The sequence below is a fragment of the Malania oleifera genome, chromosome 11 (genome assembly GCF_029873635.1).
Source record: "Malania oleifera isolate guangnan ecotype guangnan chromosome 11, ASM2987363v1, whole genome shotgun sequence".
NCBI classification, from domain to species: domain Eukaryota; kingdom Viridiplantae; phylum Streptophyta; class Magnoliopsida; order Santalales; family Ximeniaceae; genus Malania; species Malania oleifera.
The window spans coordinates 23106983-23126679 of record NC_080427.1 but is presented as its reverse complement, the minus strand read 5'-3'; the positions used below and the strand labels follow the sequence as shown (position 1 = coordinate 23126679).

The window sequence follows — 19697 nt, the reverse complement described above, 5'->3', positions numbered from 1 at the left end:
AAATACCCGAATCTTGCTTGGTATATTCTGGGGAAAATTGTTTATTTTTGTTCTGTTTGAATTTAAACTCTAATTATAGAATCAAAATTCAGCATTACCAGAAATTGAATTAAAAAATAAAGTAAAAAATTAACAAATACCTACCTCTACTCCTAAATTCTCCATTTGCAATCTTATTCTCCTTCTGCAATCCAAAACCTTTTATTCCTATGCTTCTCTTCACTTCCCAATCTCAATCACTCAAACTCTCGGTCTTTCTTCTCACAACTCTTTCCCAATTTTTCAATGAAGCAATTCCTCTCTTACTTTTCTATTTCTGTCTGTGAGCTTCTGTGTGTCCTGCCATTCTTCTCACAACTCTTTCCCAATTTTTCAATGAAGCAATTCCTCTCTTACTTTTCTATTTCTGCCTGTGTGCTTCTGTGTCCTGCCATTCTTTATGTAATCCTCTACTTATAGACCTCGGATGCAACTGAATTTAAATTTAATTGATCAATCAGCTTTAAATTGATCAAACTTAAAATTAATTAACTAATTAAATTGATTAATCAATTTAAATTATTCAATCACATTTATATCTGATTTTTTAACTAAAAACCTAATTAGCCATTCTTTTGCGTGTGTGCAAGTACAAGAATGAAGAATGGGGCCATCTCTTTTTTATTTCATTTTTTCCTTTTGTGCTATTTCTTTTTTTTTTTTTTAATGTAAAACTTCAATTTTCCCTGTATTTTCATTTTTTTTTTTCTGTATTTTCTTGCATTAATAAATTTTTATTTATTTGTGTTATATAAGGCTGGACAAAATGAGGTGTCTGCAGAGCAGCCATGCACCATGCACGTTAAACCCCACATCCTGAAAAGGATGGAGGCATCCTGCGAAGCAATCTTACCAACTCGTGCTGTATACATTTCTTACGAAATTAATTATACCACAAAGACAACAAACCCTTGCAGCAAAATTTTCCCTATATACAGATCTTGGTCAATCAAATTATCCACTGTCCATGCATCACAGAAAATAGCCAACGGAAGCAACAGAAATACAAATCCATTAGCTGATTATGCATTCTCTATGCCCACATTTTCCTATCCACATTCTCCTATTGGGAAGCCAGAGACCAAAAATTCAAGAGAAAGGAAGGCAAGGCGGCAAACCAGCTAAGGAAAGCCATAGCTGTTGCAGTCTCAAACCTCATGCAGTGGTTCACTGCACATTTGTCCAAATCATTCCCAATAAGAACTGTGATGCCCGCGGACGCACATGCAGCAGCGAAGGTGAGAGTGGATGTCACCTGCACCACAGAAACAAGAAAAGGTTTTGCCAAGAGAGACTTCATATATGATTTCTAGCAGCCCAGCTAAAAACATTACATTTGGAAATTTGAGATTTAATAAAAATTTACAAATCAATGAAGCGGTAGCAGGCGTGTTAGACCTTAGCAACTCGGACAAGTTTAGACAAATCGAACATTGATGACCATAGAAGCAAAATATTCCTGGCAGTGTATGTATGCATGCATGTGTAAAATGAAATTCTGGTTGTTTCCTTTTATATTTATACAAAAAATATACAGTCAAAATTTCTAGTTTATATATTATTATTATTATTATTATGAATGTTTTGGCTAACCACGAACTAATATGGTTGCTGATCCATATAACTGTATATTTGCAGAAATGAATGTGTTAACTTCGTGTTAAAAATGATTTATATACCGGATTAGCAACAACGATAACTACAAAATAGTGGAATAATGCAACTTCAGTGAAACCTCATGAGAAGTATCTATTAGTTGTTCATTCACAAGAAAATATTTTCTTTGTGCACCGGTAAAAATACATGCTTTTTTGGAGAGAGATACTAGCTAACAATGTGTAATTACTCACAAATCATTAGTTTATGGAAAGAGATGATGGCAATGATGAAATTGACAGCAGGTCTTGAGTCTTATAAGGCTCAAATTGATCAAAATTCCGAAATAAGAGTCATGTTGCACCCTAAGGCACTTGCTAATATTACAGGCTTAGGAGATGTTCTGCATTCAATTTAAACCACTGCAGTAAATATAGGATATTTCCTACAATAGCTACTTAACAAATGCACCTGCTAGAAAAATACTTCAAATAATACAGTAACTGCACAGTTATATTATCATCAAAGACCAATTTTCTTACCCCATCACCAATGGTGAACAAACAAACAACTGTGGATTTGCGCAGGCTTCGTCTCACTAAGAGGCAATATGCATCGAGCACTGCTAGCATGAAGCTCCACAAGCATTGCAAACCAACAGCACCAACAAGGTAGCTGTCCCAGTATAAAAAACAAGAGCTTCATCAATACATTATTTTAAAATATAAAGAGAGAGATGCATTAACCCCTGGAGCTTCACAGTATTTTTAACTATTCAGAGATAATAGAAAATTCTTGTTACTGTGAATTATCTAAATTTGCAAATCAAAACTCTATGCTACATCGCTTTGTCAAGAACTACAATGCAGATCCATTATGTGCAGTAGCACATGACTTCTTCAGCCATCAATATGTAAAGAAAGAAAAGGTCAACATCAATGCCAAATTCATCATCATCATTGTGACTGGTTTTATATGTCAACAAGCTCAACTTTATCAGCATCAAAATGTAATCCCACATTCCCACTTTTAACAAGACAAGAGAATATCAAGATCAATCCTAAATTCATCTTTCAGACTCTCGTTCCATATAAGTCAGCGAGCTAGTCACACTAATAAGGTCACTCTTCTAAGCAGTGAAACTAAAGATTAACTTGCTAGTTAAAAATAGATATAAATAGATATAAATAAATAAACAAATAAATAAACAAATAAAAGGTTAGCTTCAAGAGGCCAGCTATTCCTGAGGTTCAGCAGGGAAACTTCCTCCTCTTGGGGAAAATGAAAATACCTCGGCATCAATTCATTCTATGGTTGGTCATCACAGGCGAACGACTAATTCACGATGTTCTTTTAGAGAGAGGATTGCTACATGTTCTTCTGAAAAGAGGATTGCTGTCCCATTCACGGTGTGTACCATGTACTGACAGCAATGACAATGTTATTCTTTGTTGCTATTTTTCAACTGAAATCTAGAAACAGTTTTCTGAGGGTGTGTAATATTTGAATAAACGTAAGCAAATGAGAGCCAAAGTCAACTACACTTGCACTTTGGGAGCGTGGTGTTGGAGGCTTGGATTTGAATTTGCATGAATTTGAAAAAAAAAAAAAAATGTAGTATAAAATTGCATTGAATTTCTTCCAAATCCAAGCCTCCAAATCTGTACTCCTGAGCACTACCTTAGTGTCAATAGAATGTCGAGGGTTCAAGACACTGCATTGCTTAAGTTGTTCTGCAGCTATAGTTGGGCACATTCCGCTAGTCAAGGAATGGATTTTACATACAAACTAAAGAAAACACGCCAAGAGAGATCTGGCATAAAGCTTCCAGAACTCCCCAAAAGAAGAAAAAATGCATAAGAGCATGCTTTAATTTCTGTACAAGCAGTTCCAGCCCCTCAAAAGCTTTCCTGTTCCTTTACCTCCAGATGCTCCAAATTACAGAGAAGTGCACTGATCCAAACCTTTTCTTAATTCAGCTCGAAGCCCCGTCTTTTCCGACCGAGAAAAAAGATAAATACTTTCAGGCATCACCCATGCAACATTGAACCACTTCCAAATATTAATCCATAGGTCCCATTGCACCAAAATACTTAACCAGCAGGTCAATAGTGCATTCCCTTCTGTTTGTGCATGCACCAGTTGACAAGGATCACACCTTCTTCTGAGGCTGTCCCCTGTAATGGACTTCCAAGCAACTTATCAGGCTGAAAAAGATATCTTTCTTGGTATAGCTTTCCACACAACCTTCCAGAGAACAGTAGTTTCCTTCCTCTGCACATTTAGCTACAAAAAATGTATTAACTGAACCAAAATTTTTGCCAGCAATCCATCTGACAGTATTCTCCAAACAGGTTGATTTAGAACACCAAGAAAGGCCTCTATTTCTAACTCCCAATCCTGGGTTTTCCTTGAAAAGAAAAGGTTCCAATCCACACCATTCGAAAACATAAACACATAAGCTGTCATTTCATCTTTGCATAGCTAGACAGTAATGGGCCTTTTCCCAGGCAGCATTCCCACACCAAACATCCAACCAAAATCCTAATCCAGTTTCAATCCCCCAACATACAGACAATAAATTCGGAGAACATCACTTTCACATTTATAATGCCCTTCCACAACCCAAAACCATGGGATATCCTTTTCTCAACAGTGAACCAGCACATAGCCATTAGCCTAGACTTCAGTAATCCTTCCTCCCCTGAAGAAAATCTCAAGAAACTTGTTCAAAGGAGTCTGATTGAAACTTAAAGGTGCCTTAAACACATGACCCCAGCTCTGTTTGGGGACATAACAGAATTCTAGTTAACCAAATGGAATTTCTTCCCCTTGTCTTAGCTTCTCAACAGAAAATTCGTCTGCAATTTCCGATGTCTTAGAGCAATAGAGGCTAGAATGGTGAATGGGACATAAATAATAGACTTGGATAATGTGCTTTTGATTAAAGTGACTGCCTCCAGCAGACAGATAATGTCTCATCCACCATGAAAGCATTCTTTCAAATCATTTGACGACACTATCACATAATGTTTAGAGTTAAAGAATGCTCTGAGATGGTGCCTCAAGTAGTAAGTTGGGAGATTTTCAACATTACAATTTACAACCAAGGTTAGAAGCAAGCTGTCCCAAGTTCCTCACTTCTCCCACTGAATAATTTCATTTTTTCTAACATTCACCCTTAGAACTGAAAGAGCTTTTGGCCATATAGGGCCAACTATGTCATGTAGTGTCAGAGCAAGGTTGCACATGTCCACACCCACTGGGTGTCATGTTTTTTAGTGATTAAGGGGGCTATTGTTGGCTTTACAAGGTCCATGATCACCACATCAGCTTGCTGTTATACATGGGCAAGCATCAATACTTGACCACCCAAAAAATCACATGTACATTGCAAAAGTCTCACAGGTCCACTCATACACATGTAAATGTGGGGCCCTATGCTGCTAGTGTGTAAAGAAAAACAGTCCTGATAACTAACTACTCAATCTTTTGGGCTAATATCCTGCAAGTCTCAAATCATGAAAACACACATTTAAATATCAAGGTTACATCCCGAAAACACCATCAAGGAAGTAATCTCTTGGAGGCAGGACAACAAATGAAGTAGGACACTAGAGGGATGACAGAGAAGAGAGAAAAAGAAGAAAAAGAAAGAGAAGTAGATAGGAAGAAGAAGGAAAAGGAGGAAGAAGAAAGAGGAATGAAAAAGGGAAGGAAGTTCTATACATAGAGAGGGGAGGTAAATTCTGAATTTGAAGTGATAACTTCCACGACAAAACTATCTACTACATATATACACCTTATAATAAACTAAAAAGCATCACCTACCCCTAAACTAAAATGTAAAATAGGGGGGAGGTAAATTCTGAATTTGAAGTGACAACTTTCACGACAAAACTATCTACTACACATATAAACCCTATAGTAAACTAAAAAGCATCACCTACCCAAAAACAAAAAAGTAAAATAAATAAATGAAGTTTTGGATTCAATTGCATCTAGTCTCCTAAATCTACACCTAAAATGTGTACAAAATAGGTAGCCTAAATTGTGGTCGTGATCATCCATTATACAGGGCAGTTAGGAGTTGGAGAGAAAAAGTAGGGAGGAGGAGAAAGGAGAAAGGTGTGTCATACATAGAGAGGTGGGGGTAAATTTTGATTGATTCGAATTATCGACCGCTTATTCCACAACACGCCTAATATACACACACCCCACAGTTAATTTAAAAAACAGAATCACATATTAACCCCTAAATAATTCAAAGCAAACAATATTTGAATTTAATACTTGTTTCCTAAATCCATGCCTGGAATATGTGCTCTGAATTGGAAGCAGTCAGTCCTCCATCCAATTCACTTGGATAAAAAAGAAACAAGACTTTCAGAGAGTTTGATGTGCAATAGGTCCCTAAAATCACTCACGCAAACATCATTCACAGTATGCCATGTAGCTATCAAACGTGGTAGCCTTCCACTAAACCAAATATCACTGAAAACCATCCTAAGGACTCAACAAACTCATCATCCTGAATACCCTTAGCTCTATCATGGGTCTCTGATTTTGAGGCACTATCAAACTCACAAAAACAGTAGAAAAAGTGGGTGGCTCAAAGGTCCTCCAGTAAAGTGTGAAGTCTCCACATTGAAAACTGGGCTAGCATTCATATTATCAAGCAAATCAAGAAATACACATTGCATCCAAGTTTTCTAATACTGGAGAATGGGCCAATGGCACCAGCAAGGAGTTTCTAGGTTCAAGTCTAATGCAAACCATGACACTCTCACCCCCATTAAATTGTCTATGATGTACGGCAACAAATTTATAATCCATACTACTCATGGAAAGTTTACGCCCAACCTCAACATGCAACTCATGGATGTGATGGAAAAATGACAAGAGGATTAGGAATTTGGCGGCAAAGCAATAAGGTTAATGTGTGTACAGGGTTTTCTATCGAATACACTTGAAAGGACTCTTATGTGAAGACCAATTCATAGAGTTGTTATGAGCAAACTCAATGGTAGGCAGCACTAAGTTCCAATTGGCCTGTTTTTCTTCCACTGCACATTTATGTAGATGATCCAAACCATGCCATCTCTTTGGGATGACCTGCAGAACAAACATCACATTGGTGCCACACATATTCCAAAGTGTCTCTTCAAAAGTAACTAACAAACTTGATGTCCCTATCAGACACAATGAACCTCAGCAAACCATGCATTTTGACAATCTCTCTAAAGAACGTGGCTACATGTCATGCATCATAACTCTTACTACATGCTGTAAAATGTGTCATTTTGGAGAAACAATGAACTTCAACAAAGATGAAGTCATGTCCCCACATTGTTTGAGGGAGTCCACAAACAAAACCTATACTGAAGTCTCTCCGAGGCAAGAATGCAAAAGAGAAAAGGATACAAAGGCTAGTGTTCTATTTCACTGATTAGCTGGCAAAGAGGTATGATTATCCTAGCAAAATTCTTGTTCAAAGAACGCCAGCAGAACTAATTGTCAGCTAAAGTAATGGCCTTATCTCTCCCCAAAATGACCATCTGATCCACCAACATTCAACTCCTAAACTAGGAAATCCCTAAAAGGAGATTGTGCAATGCATAGTCTGGTACCCCTAAATCAGAAACTCTCACCATACAAAAAAGTAACTCTCTATAGTTAGCCTCACTCACCTCTTAAGAAATGAGCTTAAAATCAGGCAGAAAACCCATCCTTGAAGCACTCAAATCCAATAATCTCAGCACCCATGACATGAAGAATGACTACGATTCTACAAAGGTCATCAGGTATCTTATTCTCAACATCAGAATGATATTTAAGAACAAAGATACCTACCTGCTTAGCACTTTTTTTTCTACAAAGTCAAATATCACAAGGCAAGGTAGTTTGAATAGAGTAAAAACTCCAAAGGTAGAAGATAATATTTCCAATGATATGTGGGTCTCACCACAACAACCAAAAAACACTTTATCATGTGTTTTATTTTTGTTCTAAGGTTACATTTGATTCACAGAATGTCTATTCCTATGAATAGAATGGTTATGATAGAGAAATTACATAGTTTACACCCAAGAAAAGTGTACTTACAAAAAACAAATAACAATGCAAAAACTTTTATGAATCCATAACAAGGAATAACTATTCCTAAATTTCACCGTAGCATTGTGTATTTCTTTCCTATTCCATGCTAGATGGAACAAGATAAACTGTGTTCCCCCCGACCTTGCTGCTACTGCTGCTGCTTCTTCTTCTTCTTCTTCTTCTTCATCTTTCTATTTCTTTCCCTATTCTCCCTCCGGGCAGTACCCTTACAGCTGTAACTGCATCATTTGGTATTATCAAAGCCCAACAACAATCTCCATTCTTCCATCTTCAATCCCCCATTTTTCCCTCTCAACCGTTCTACTTCCTCTCTTTTTCTGTTAGATTCCAGCTCCATTTCACCTTTGCAGCAATCAAATTTCTGCAGAATCCTAGAAGCAATTTCTCTTCTCCATCTTTGATCTTCTTCTTCTCTTCCTCTTTCACCTTCCCTCTCCTTCCTTGAGTCTACAGATGCTCAGTTCATCACCAGCACTATTGATTGCCAGAATTGTCCATCACCAGAAAATAACCAAAAAATTACAGTCGTTGCCCCTCAATTTCGTACAACACTTTCCAAGAACCAATTTGCAACACCACCATAACATTGGAATGAGGCACTGCTGATCAGCCCTCACCCAAATTTCATTGCCATCTCACTACTTGTCTGGCCCCACACACTGGTGAAACCTGAAAGAATTTCCAAACATCGCCACACTTAAATCCCCCCATTCCTGTAGTTTTTTCATCACACCATCACCAAAGTCCAACACAAAACAACTACCTTCACTGCTCTGGAAAGTTGCCACTGGCAACTCACATGTTAAGCCAGCCATGCATGGGTGAGAAAATTTTCCCCTCTACAATTTCTGGAATCGTAAGAATGAAATACAGCCACATTTTCTTCCAGATATTTTGAAGTTTTTTTGACAGAAAACTGATCATTCAAGTTTGGCACACATTTTGAGGGATCCATCGGTACTGTCAGTCAGCATAAAGAATTATGCCTTCATTCTACATGGATTTGTTTAGTTTCTGCATGATACTCAAGAAAACAGACAAGTTGAAGATAATTCTTGAGAAATTAGGAGTCAAGTTTGAGAAATTGCAGGAATAGACTGAGAATTGTTTGCAAACTGTGTTAATGGTCTTTGGTGATGCATAGATGTTGTGTGTGTGCGTGTAAGAGAGAGAGAGAGAGAGAGAGAGAGAGAGAGAGAGAGAGATGTCAACAACATGGTGACTAATGTTGAGTTGTCCGCAAAAGTGGAGTTGTTTGGTAGGATAAAAAACATGGGGAGTGCTTTGACGACAATTACTAATGCTTTGAATAGGCTAACTACTATTAAAAGTTGCAGCCTTGGGTAAAAAGCCCATTAAGTTTGCTACCTAATATGAGAAAGGTATAGTAATTGTTGCTCCCACATTTCCTGAGTTGCACGAAGACCAAAATGATCATTTAAATAAAGGAATTGAGTTGGAAGTTTCAAATTTTAACTGGATGGTTCTCTTAATGAATTTGATGATTATGAGTATTCTTTGGAGTAATATTTCCGACGTATGACAATAATGAGGCCAAAGATATTTTGGCTGAATCAAAATTGAAGGAGATTATTTGAATTTGGTGGATTAAACATTAAAAGGTCTCCAAAAGGTGGAGACATGGTGAGAGCAGAACATGGGATCAGAAGAAGCAAGCCTGGCAAGAGGAATTTATACCTTCCAATTACCAGCAGTGTGTTCATATGCAACTCCTTGATTTGAAGCAGGAAGATAAGACAGTGGCAAATTACACTAGTATGTTCTATCATTTGGCTACTGTGCTGACAAAGAATGGAAAGAGGATGTAATGATAGCTTTATACAGGAAGAGTTGGAACCAACTATTGCCTCCAAGATTGTTGCATGTGTCTCATTACAATTGGGGATTTTGTGCACATCTGCTCCGATTGAGGAAGATATGCCGTGTAATCTTCTGACAGCTACATCAACCTTCAGCTTGAGAAGACTGCTAGTGGAGTTGTGTACGAGAATTCAAGGTTTTGGACATTGAGTTGCACAATGTCCTATCCAAGTCATGGAAATTGAAGAAAAAGATGATGATGATGATGATGATGCCATCTAAGCCAAGCAATTGAAGCTGAGACATAATTTCATGTATTTGTGTAATTATCATAATTTAGGCTTTCTAATAATTAGTGTATTAAAGCCATATGAGAATTAGTTTATGATGAACTTGAATAGAGAACTGAATGTGTTTTCTTTCCCCAGTTCTATACCTTCTTCCCCCTCTCTTCTTCTTCTTTTTCTTCCCCTCTCCTCTCTATTGCTTCTAATTTCTACCTTGGCAGCAATTAAATGATGCTGTCCTCATGTAAGAGCAGTTTTTTTTTAATTGGAAGTGGAAGTGAAAAACATGAGTTCCCCGCATTGCTTCTTTCTTCTTCTTCTTCTTCTTCTTCTTCTTCTTCTCCCTATTTTCCATCTTGGCAGTCCATTTACTGCCTGTTACTGCATCACAAGGGCTTCCCAGTCCCAGTGATCCATTTCACCAAGATAAAAGACTTGTGCAAGGCAGAGAAAGGCATTATTACTGAATTATAAGACAGGTACTACATTGAGAATAACTAGAAGGTACTGACCAAGGTGTGGCAGTAATTGGCATGGCCGCAGAGGCCTGAGATGTGGATCAAGTCATAATAGATATGTGGAGCTTCGTCTGTTGCATGGCAGACACTTGAGGCGTGGGTCGAGTCACAGTCAAGACCTGACAATTAGGCTGCAATAGTATAAAGGATTTCAGTAGCCCTCACACAATCAACTATAGTTTTGGGTGCAATTGCCGGCACTGGATCCTACAGGAGGGATGGCCACGATGGACCAGTAGTCATTTCTACCCTTCTAACACCCTGCCTGCGTTAACTGCACGCTTCTAAACCATCCTCCCATCCAATTCTGCAAACTGTGATCGCAAAACTTTAATCATGACAGCGTCCTCCGAGATCAAATTGAATCAAGGTTTAATGTCTCTTTCTTAAAGGTTAAAATCTTCGGGCTCGTAAACACTCCACACAGCTTTGCGACCTTTTACGCTATTGCAGCTATTCTTAACTTCAAAAGATCATAACACGGCATATGATAATGGTTAACTTACTACGAGTATTGATTATTAAACTCCAATCGCAGATAATAAATAAATGCCCTCGATTATAGTCGGGACACAGATTTCTCTTAATCAAACAAAGCCTCGAATCTTCGCAATCAGAATCAGAATCGCCTAGCAAAAACGTCTTACCTGAAAGCCGTGACAGATGGAAAATCGATTGTGGTAGCCATGACACAAAGAGAGAAAAGGGCGAACGCGAACTGGAAGAAGCGCAGGCCAAGGCCCCCAGAAGTGCCAGGCATGCCCTGTACGTCCTTCATCCTGGCTCTCGGCGGATTGTCGGCGCCATCCGTCAATGGTGGCGCTTCCACCGGGTGAACCGCCGGCCGGCTCACGAACATCGCGCAATACCCCGATCTTGGACCTCAACTGTAGACCCTGGACGCTTATCACCACATCTTCAGGCCGTAGATTCGGAAACTGGAATCAGAAACCTAATTATGAATTGTTGAAGAAAGAGAGAGATCGCAATTCCCAACGGAAAATAGAACTCCGATCGACGAACTGATCTCTTTTAGGTGCTCAGTTCCTTCCTCGGGTGGATCGCAGCTGTTACGTTCGTCCGGTTCTCATACAACTGGTAATGGCGTGCCTGGTGAGTGACAGACCACGCTGAGCCTATGTTTTGCATCTTTTGTTCGGTGCGAACCATTTCGATTACTGTGCCCCAGTATTTCATTTTCCCCCTTTTTTTTTTTGGTAAATTGTAGTGATTGTCCAGAATTTCATTAAATTACTTTACCCTACAATTTAGATTAGAGATAATGACAATTTAAATTTTATCTAGTTTATTCATTTATTTAAAAGTAGGGTGTTAATGCTAAAATTAGGAGTGGCAAAATGGGTTAACGGGCTAAGATTCGAGCGGGTCATAAACGGGTCGAGGTTAAACAGATTCAGGTTCGACTTAATCCATTTATTAATAGGTAACTACTATATAAACCTAAATCTGCCCGTTTAATAAATGGGTCACTCGTTTAAAATATATAATTTATTTATTTTAAATTTTTTTAAATATTTCATATAAAATGGCATATTAAAAAAAAAAAAAAGCACTCCTTCATTTTACCCAAACCCGCCTAACATGTTTAATAAACGGGTCGGATCCTAATTGACCCGTTTATAACCAAGTCGATTTGTATTAACCCAAACTCAATTTAAACAAATGGGTCACGAGTTACTAGTCGAGTTTCGACCCATTTTGCCAACCTTCGCTAAAATCGTATGCCGATCTCTGCACCTACACTTCAAGACGATCACATATACTTAAGAGAAAAAAAAGAGTTTAAGAGATGGTTGATGACCTCTAAAAATCTTCTCTAATACTAGATCAAGAGTGAAAGAGGTAAAAATAAAGTAAGAATAGTATTTAAAAAGAGTCTTAGCTTTAAAAATCTCATTTTATAAATATTTAGTATTTAATTTTGAGTATCTTTAATTTGTAAGAAGTTATAAGGTAAGGGTCACATTTTTTTATTTTCCATTCATTCCCTTTACTTATTGCATTAAGTTACACTTTTTTTGCCAAGGTGCCTCTTTGTCTCCTAATTCCTCGTTGTAAATATTATTTTATTTTTCATTAGTTCTCCCCCACTCCTAAGCTAAGCTTTAAAAATTATCTTCAAGCTTTTTTTTTTGCTCTAATATTGACTATAAGTAGGGACCATTTGTCCATTATGAGTAGAATTTATTTGTTAAATATGAGCATATCTCATTTATGATTTATGTGTAGGACTCATCTATCAATCTACAAGTAAGACTCATTTGTCAATTTATAAACAAGTTTATCTATCAATTTTGAGCATGACTCATTTGTCAATTTATGAGTAGTGTTCCTCTGTTAATTATGAGCTGAACTTGTCTTTATTTATATGAGCAGAGCTCAATATGAGCAAATCTTGTTTGTTATATACATATATAAATGAATAGAGCACATTTGGTAAATTCATGAGTGGAGTTTATATGTTATTCATTTGCAACTATTAATTTAAGAGAGAGCTCATCTATTATTAATATGAGTAAAGTTTTTCTATTAAGTCCATGAGCACAGCTCATATGTCAAAATTGATGTGATTTTTTGGCCATTTTCTTGTACCAAGGTGAATTGGTTTCAAGGTTATTTTTCAAATTTTCCTTTAGTATTTGGGCCACATTTGGCCAAGTGAAATTATCGCAAGTTATTTTCTCATTTTTAAATTATTACTACAAGCTTTAAGTATGATATTATGTTATGTGGATGTTACTAGCTATATACAATATATACACATTTTTAGCACATTAATTTTTTTTTAGAGAACCTTTTAGTGGGCACCTAGAATGCTACTATATGCGAGTGTGTTCTCTTTGATCATAATGCTTTTGGTATTAAAGGAACGGTAATTAAGTTTAAATGACATAGTAACATGCCACGATTTGTAGCCTCAAACTTGATGAGAAGAGAAAACTCAAAAATTACCAAGTCCTAACATAACAAATGGCATGAACATACGATTTGGGCACATCACCAAACGTTTGGCTGTTCTCGTCTCTTTTTTTTTTTCTTTTTTTCTTTTTTTGGATGTAAATAAATGAATTCTAATCGGCCAAATAACCAAAAGAGAAAAAAAAAATCTATGTCTCAATCTTTGTGTCTATAGTTCGGAACAACCACCTACAAGCAAGAGAAAAAAGAATGTTTGGAAAACTTCTAGTGACCTATTAAAAGCCTTCTTTGATGCTCAAGTCAAATTCGAAAGAAGTATTGATGAAGTAAAAACAATATTAAAAAAAAAAAATCAATTGTTCATCCTTCACATTCCTTAAGAATCCCTTTTATAGATGTGACACTCTTTTTTGTATTCAATTTTGAGTGCCTTTAATTTGTAAATAGCTATAAGGTCATAAAGGGTCATGTGCCTCCTTATTTACCTCCCTTTGTTGGTATATGAGCTAAAAAATAACAAATAGCATTTTTTTTATATGTAATAATTGATGGAAAATAAAACATATCTATAACTGTTGGAATTGGTGTATTCCCAAGAGGAGGGTGAATTGGGCATTTAAAAATTGTCTTCCAAGATTCAACAAAACCAGCAATAATAATACACAACTTAGGGTCTTTCTAAGCATATATCAATTGCGCAAATAAAAATAATATGCTGAAATTAAATCATACGCAGCATTCACAATATATCAAATATAACATACATGTGTAGGAATATAAAGTGCAAGAAATTAAAAGCAGACACACAATATGTTATCAAGGTTAGGTCAATACTGTCTACGTCCCCGCCTCAAGCTCACAAGTAAGATGATTCCACTAAGTTGCTTACTTGCTGGTGGAGCGACACCGTTTACAACACTTTACCAGGATGATGCACCTAGTTCTCCTAATTGAGTCTGAACCAATTTGGTGCTCTCCTAATCGGGTTTGAGCAAGTCTGAGACTATTCACAAGGCTAGTCTCCCTCTTCTGACAACCCATCGGGAATACAGCAAATGAATATTTTTTGTACAACAAAATATGTTTTTTATACAAGCAGATGTGTACAACACTACAGTTCAAAATACACTCACATATGATATGAAAATAAAGTCAATGTGATAATGGTGATTTTTCTCAAAATAACTTTACGAAATCTTTGAGTAAAATGTATGCAGTGAGTATTTCAAAGATTTAATCCCAAAAGATATCTTCACAAAAGATTTTCAAAAACTTGTTCAAAGGAATTTTTGTTTTCTAATGATCTTGCAAAATAATGTACATCAGTGTGAGCACAAATGCAAGAAGACTTTCCCAGCACAAAATATATTATGGTATATGTGTGCTCAAGTCTTTCGAAGATTTCACCAATAAAAGTTTTCCCAAAAATATTTGTCAAGAAAAAATAAGTGGGAAAAACTTGAAGGCAACTCTCAAAATGATTTTCAAACTAAAATCTTAGGAGAGAGTAAAAATGTTTTACAAAGAATGAATGCCCAAAAATAAGACTCTTTCAACAATCCCGTAAAGACAATCGATTTGCAAGCAAGGGAGTGAAAGAACAAATCAAGACTCTCTTGAAAATGATTTTGAAATTTATGAGAGTAAGAGAGTATGAAAAATAAGCTTTGAAGATAAAAAAAAAAATAGTAACAATATTTGAGAGAGTTTTTCAGTTAATCATCTTGCTAATTATAAGTTATGAGGGGGTATATATAGGCATTGACCAAAATATGACCATTGGGGACATGGAGGTCATTTTATAAAAAGATTAATGATGTTTAGTTTAAAAATAACCTCGTTTACTACGGTAAAAAATTTACCAACGCGAGAGGTTCGGTTGACCATATTGATGAATTCGGTCGACCGTGACAATTGAACTACGGATACGGTTGACCGTTTCAGAGCGATTTTGAACCCCTTTGTGGGTTTGGTCGACCATGACAAGTTCGGCTACGCAACTAGGTTCGGTTGACCGTGGCCAAAATGAACTACACATTTGGTCAACTGAGTAACTAAGGTGTCAGACACGTGTTGGTTCGATCGACCTAAGACAATACGTTAAAAATTGAACAATCGACCATGCGAAGTCAAAATGTTGACTTCCAATAGGTTTGGTCAACCAGGCTTTTAAACTGCCTAGGGTTCGGTCGACCGAGGCTTAGTCAACTTTTGACTTTTCAGCCAATAGACTGTTTGGTCGACCAAGTTGGTTATTACTAGAAGGATTCGATTGACTGAGCTGATTAAAGCTCGAACTTGTCGGTCGACCGAGGGCATTAAAATTTACTGTTTTACCCTCAATTTGAGCCCAAGGTGATTCTAAAAACTTTTATAAGTTTTAAATAATTTTGAAAAGTTTTTAGACAAAGGGTTTGGTTGACCGAGACTTTTTAGTTTAACCCAAAAATCCAACGTCAGTTGACCGACCCTAATCTTTGACCATAACCAATAAGTTATTTAAGAAAAGAGTTTTTTGTGAAAAGTGCGGGTCCCTAGGGTCAGTCTACGGCCATCCTAAGCTTATCATCCATATCATGCATGTCATGCATTATATTACAAACCAAATTATAAACTAAATACAATACAATGAGAAGCATAAGTCTTCTTCTTCATCTTTACTCTACTGCCTTCTTGGAATATGTTGGATGATGTGAGCTTTTAAGTTCTATTATGACTTCCATTTTTCCTTTTGTTATGTGTGTATTGGATTATACCCTGTTAGCATCAAAATAGGTGTTACAAATGTTTTGTCAGTATCAAAACAGGGATCGAACTCAAAAAGTCAACAATAACCAAAAAGACAGAGATGCTTCCACAAAAATGGTGTAACCGAAGGCAATTAAGAGAAATAAAAGGAATCCTAACTCCTAAATAAAGAAGGAAAAATAAAAGGCATGACCTTTTAAGACCTTATATAACTCCTTAAAAATTAAAGGCACTCAACATAATTGAATACCAAAAAAAGATATCTCATGCCCCCAGACATATAGTCAGGTGGTAAGCACTTGTCCCAGAAGACCGCTCACAAGGGTAGATCTGGGATTCAAAACTTGCTGCTTGAACCACACATTCGGATTTACCTCCTACGTGTTGGCTGTGGGCACGATTGGCATAGGTGTGGGATTAGTCAAGTGCGTAAGCCCAGAAAACCCGGCAATATAAAAAAAAAAAGATGTCTCATTTATAAAAAGGGATTCTTGAGGAAAGTAAGGGATGGACAATTGTGGTCTTATCTTTACTTCTTTCATCCCAAAGTTTAGCATTAAATAGCTTGAGGTCTCCTAATTCTTTCTCTTTGTTGTTGGTGATCATCATGAAGTACAGATGTAGAGATCGGCTTACGATTTTGGATAACGTTAGGTAAATATCACACAATGCTTGGACTTTGTAAATCATGATATTATTATATTGTAATAATATTTAGAATAATATTTAGTCAAATATGTTGTGTATTTTTTTTTTTTTTAAAAAAAAGAATACATTTTATCAAATGATATCTATTATTATATCCACCTCACAAACATTGACATTCAGGATCTATAAAAAATATCCAAATAGCAACTTTATATATATATATATATATATATATTTAAGTGATTACAAAATGTGCAATTTCTTAAAAGATTTTCCTACGACTTGTTCTTTCAAGTTTGTATTCACTTCGATTCAAAAATATATAATCATTTTTTCCACATTTTGTTCTCAACTTTTTACTATTAAGGATTTTGCTTCAAATTTCATTCATTCATTCATTCATTTGCATCTCTTTGTCGACACCCTTAAAGTTCAAGACATTTCACCATAAGATCTACATCCTAAGTCACATAACATATATATAGGAAATAATACTAGTTGTGTATAGATATGTATATATATGAGTGCAAAAATTTTAAAAATAAATAATAAAGTGATACTTTGAGACTTAAAAGAGTTATACCTATAGAAAATAGGAATGTACAAACCACACACACATACATATATGGGTTTGGGAACTAAGGAAATTAAATAATAAATTGGTACTTTGAGAATTGACAAGTTATGCTTATGGAAAATAGCAAATTGGATTAGAAGTAGAAAATATATATATATATATATATATATATATATATATATATATATAAAATTTAGAGGGGAGAGTGCTATTTTTTTTCAAGTAATATAAATATAGCACAAAAGGTTAATATTGATATATATAAAATAATAGCACTATGTAATCTGCTAATTAAGAGATTAAGAGATATTAGTATTCTAATAGTCATTGCATGAAGTTAATTTTACGTATGTGAGTCATATTGCAAATTAATCATTAATCATTTATGCAAATTAATCATTATTTCTAATAGAAAGATATTTGGACAGGACCATGATTAATGCATATATGACTCACATATACTAATAAACACATTCATTAATCATGGTCCCAGTTGTATATATACCTACATGTATATTCCTATCTTATGAATACATACATGAATAACACAGTCCTCATACCCACACAATCATGCATGTGAAAAACCTATGCACACTGCACTCACATACTGCTCCAAAACACACCCACCTACACATGTATAAGAGAGAGAGAGAGAGAGAGAGAGAGAGAGAGAGAGAGAGAGAGAGAGAGAGAGCTCACATAAAGGACTTCTAGGGGGGCTTCAGGCCTCTAGTTTTTAGGCTTCCAGTTGAAGCAAAATTAAGGTGAAAAAAAAAAAAGGTAATGAGAAGATGGGAGATATATTTAGAGGAGGTGATTGAAAAGCTCCTTTGGTGAATGGTCGATTGTGTCTCTTTTTGGGAGGCAGGGGGTTCAAAGACAAAAAAAAAAAAAAAAAGAATAATTAGAAAATGGGTGGGAAGTGGGGTGGGATGTGGACAAGTCACTGAGGTGGTTGTTAGGTTTCCCTCCTGCGTGGAGGATGGCTCTTATATGTGATTGGTCCACTTGAATGTTTTGACGGTAGAATCCATGCTTAGTGGAAGAAGAAGGATTTTATGTTTTGGAATAGGCGAATAGCCCACTTAGGTGTGATAAGAGGGTTGATTCATTAAATTATTTGTTGTGATTTGCTTGGGAGATGATTGATTATCTTTGGAGAAACTTACGGCAACCAATTAGGGGAGTTATGATTGGGCAGTTAATGCATTTTTTTGCATTATTGTGGCAGCCAGAAGGGGGAAAGAAGAGAGAAAATTAGAGAAGAAAAATGGATGAAAGTTGAAATTAGGGGAGTTATGACTGGGTAGTTAATGCATTTTTGTGCATTATTGTGGCTGCCAGAAGGGGGAAAGAAGAGAGAAAATTAGAGAAGAAAAATAGATGAAAAGTTGAAATTAGGGGAGTTATGACTGGGCAGTTAATGCATTTTTGTGCATTATTGTGGCTGCCAGAAGGGGGAAAGAAGAAAGAAAATTAGAGAAGAAAAATGGATGAAAGTTGTGTTAGAGGTGTTTGTGCAGTCAGATTGATCATTACGATCAGATGGTGATTTATCGTCTGATCCAGCTAAAATTTTGTTACCATGTTTGTAACTTGTCCTTCTTTAATATAGTTGGTTTGATCATCATTTAAAGGTTATTTGCATTGGTTTTCGTAGTTTGGACAGCAGCCTATGTTTTGTTGAGATCTCTCTATTTTCTTTGAAGTTTGATTCCACATTTTGTTGGTATGTCAAGAATTTCCTGTTCTTGATAATTTAGTTGATATGTACCTCCAATTTTAACTAGAGAAAACTTATTATAACCTACTGTTTAATATAGTGGAAGATTGGAAGTGGACTTTGATTTTGTGGTTTTTTTCTTTATACCAAAGGGTTTTTCACGTAAATTTGGTGTTTCCTTTGTGATTATGTGGTTGGTTTATATCTTTTCGACTAATGAGTATTTTAGTTTATTGAATAGTTATTTATTCTATTTAATATTTATTGAACTCGGGGAAGGCTTGTTTTTGCAATTTGTGCTTTGGCCATAGCCTCCATATCTCCCCTTCCGCAACAGTGGCAGAGGTAAGTTGCCATATTGGCAGCTGGCCAAAGGGAGAGAGAGGCAGCAGCAGAGGCTCGGGTAGGGTGTCTTGATGAAGGTGGAACTTCAAAAGCGGAGGAGAAAGGAAGAGAAAGGGTATACAAAGGGGGAAAGGTCAGAGATGACTCAGATCAATACGTTTAACTAGAAAAAAATGGCATTAAAGGCGCATTGGTCGCAGCTGAAAGGGAAAGGACGAGAGAGGGGTAGTCCAAGGAAGAAGACAAAAGGGAGCACCAAACTACGTCATGCCAACTCTCATATATACTGATATACATACGCGCGCGTTTGTATTGAAGATAGGTGCTTATATAGA

At 36.3% G+C, this 19697-nt stretch overlaps 1 protein-coding gene across 1 annotated transcript; it reads right to left on the bottom strand.

Annotated features, from left to right (window-relative positions):
* Positions 1 to 888: 888 nt before the first annotated feature.
* LOC131168593 (CASP-like protein 5A1) lies at positions 889 to 11570 on the bottom strand. The gene is made up of 3 exons (XM_058128149.1): positions 11029 to 11570; positions 2178 to 2310; positions 889 to 1294 (listed from the first exon to the last, which is right to left on the bottom strand). The coding sequence occupies exons 1-3, from the start codon at positions 11238 to 11240 to the stop codon at positions 1103 to 1105; spliced, it is 537 nt and encodes a 178-aa protein (XP_057984132.1). The 5' UTR covers positions 11241 to 11570; the 3' UTR covers positions 889 to 1102.
* Positions 11571 to 19697: the final 8127 nt, after the last annotated feature.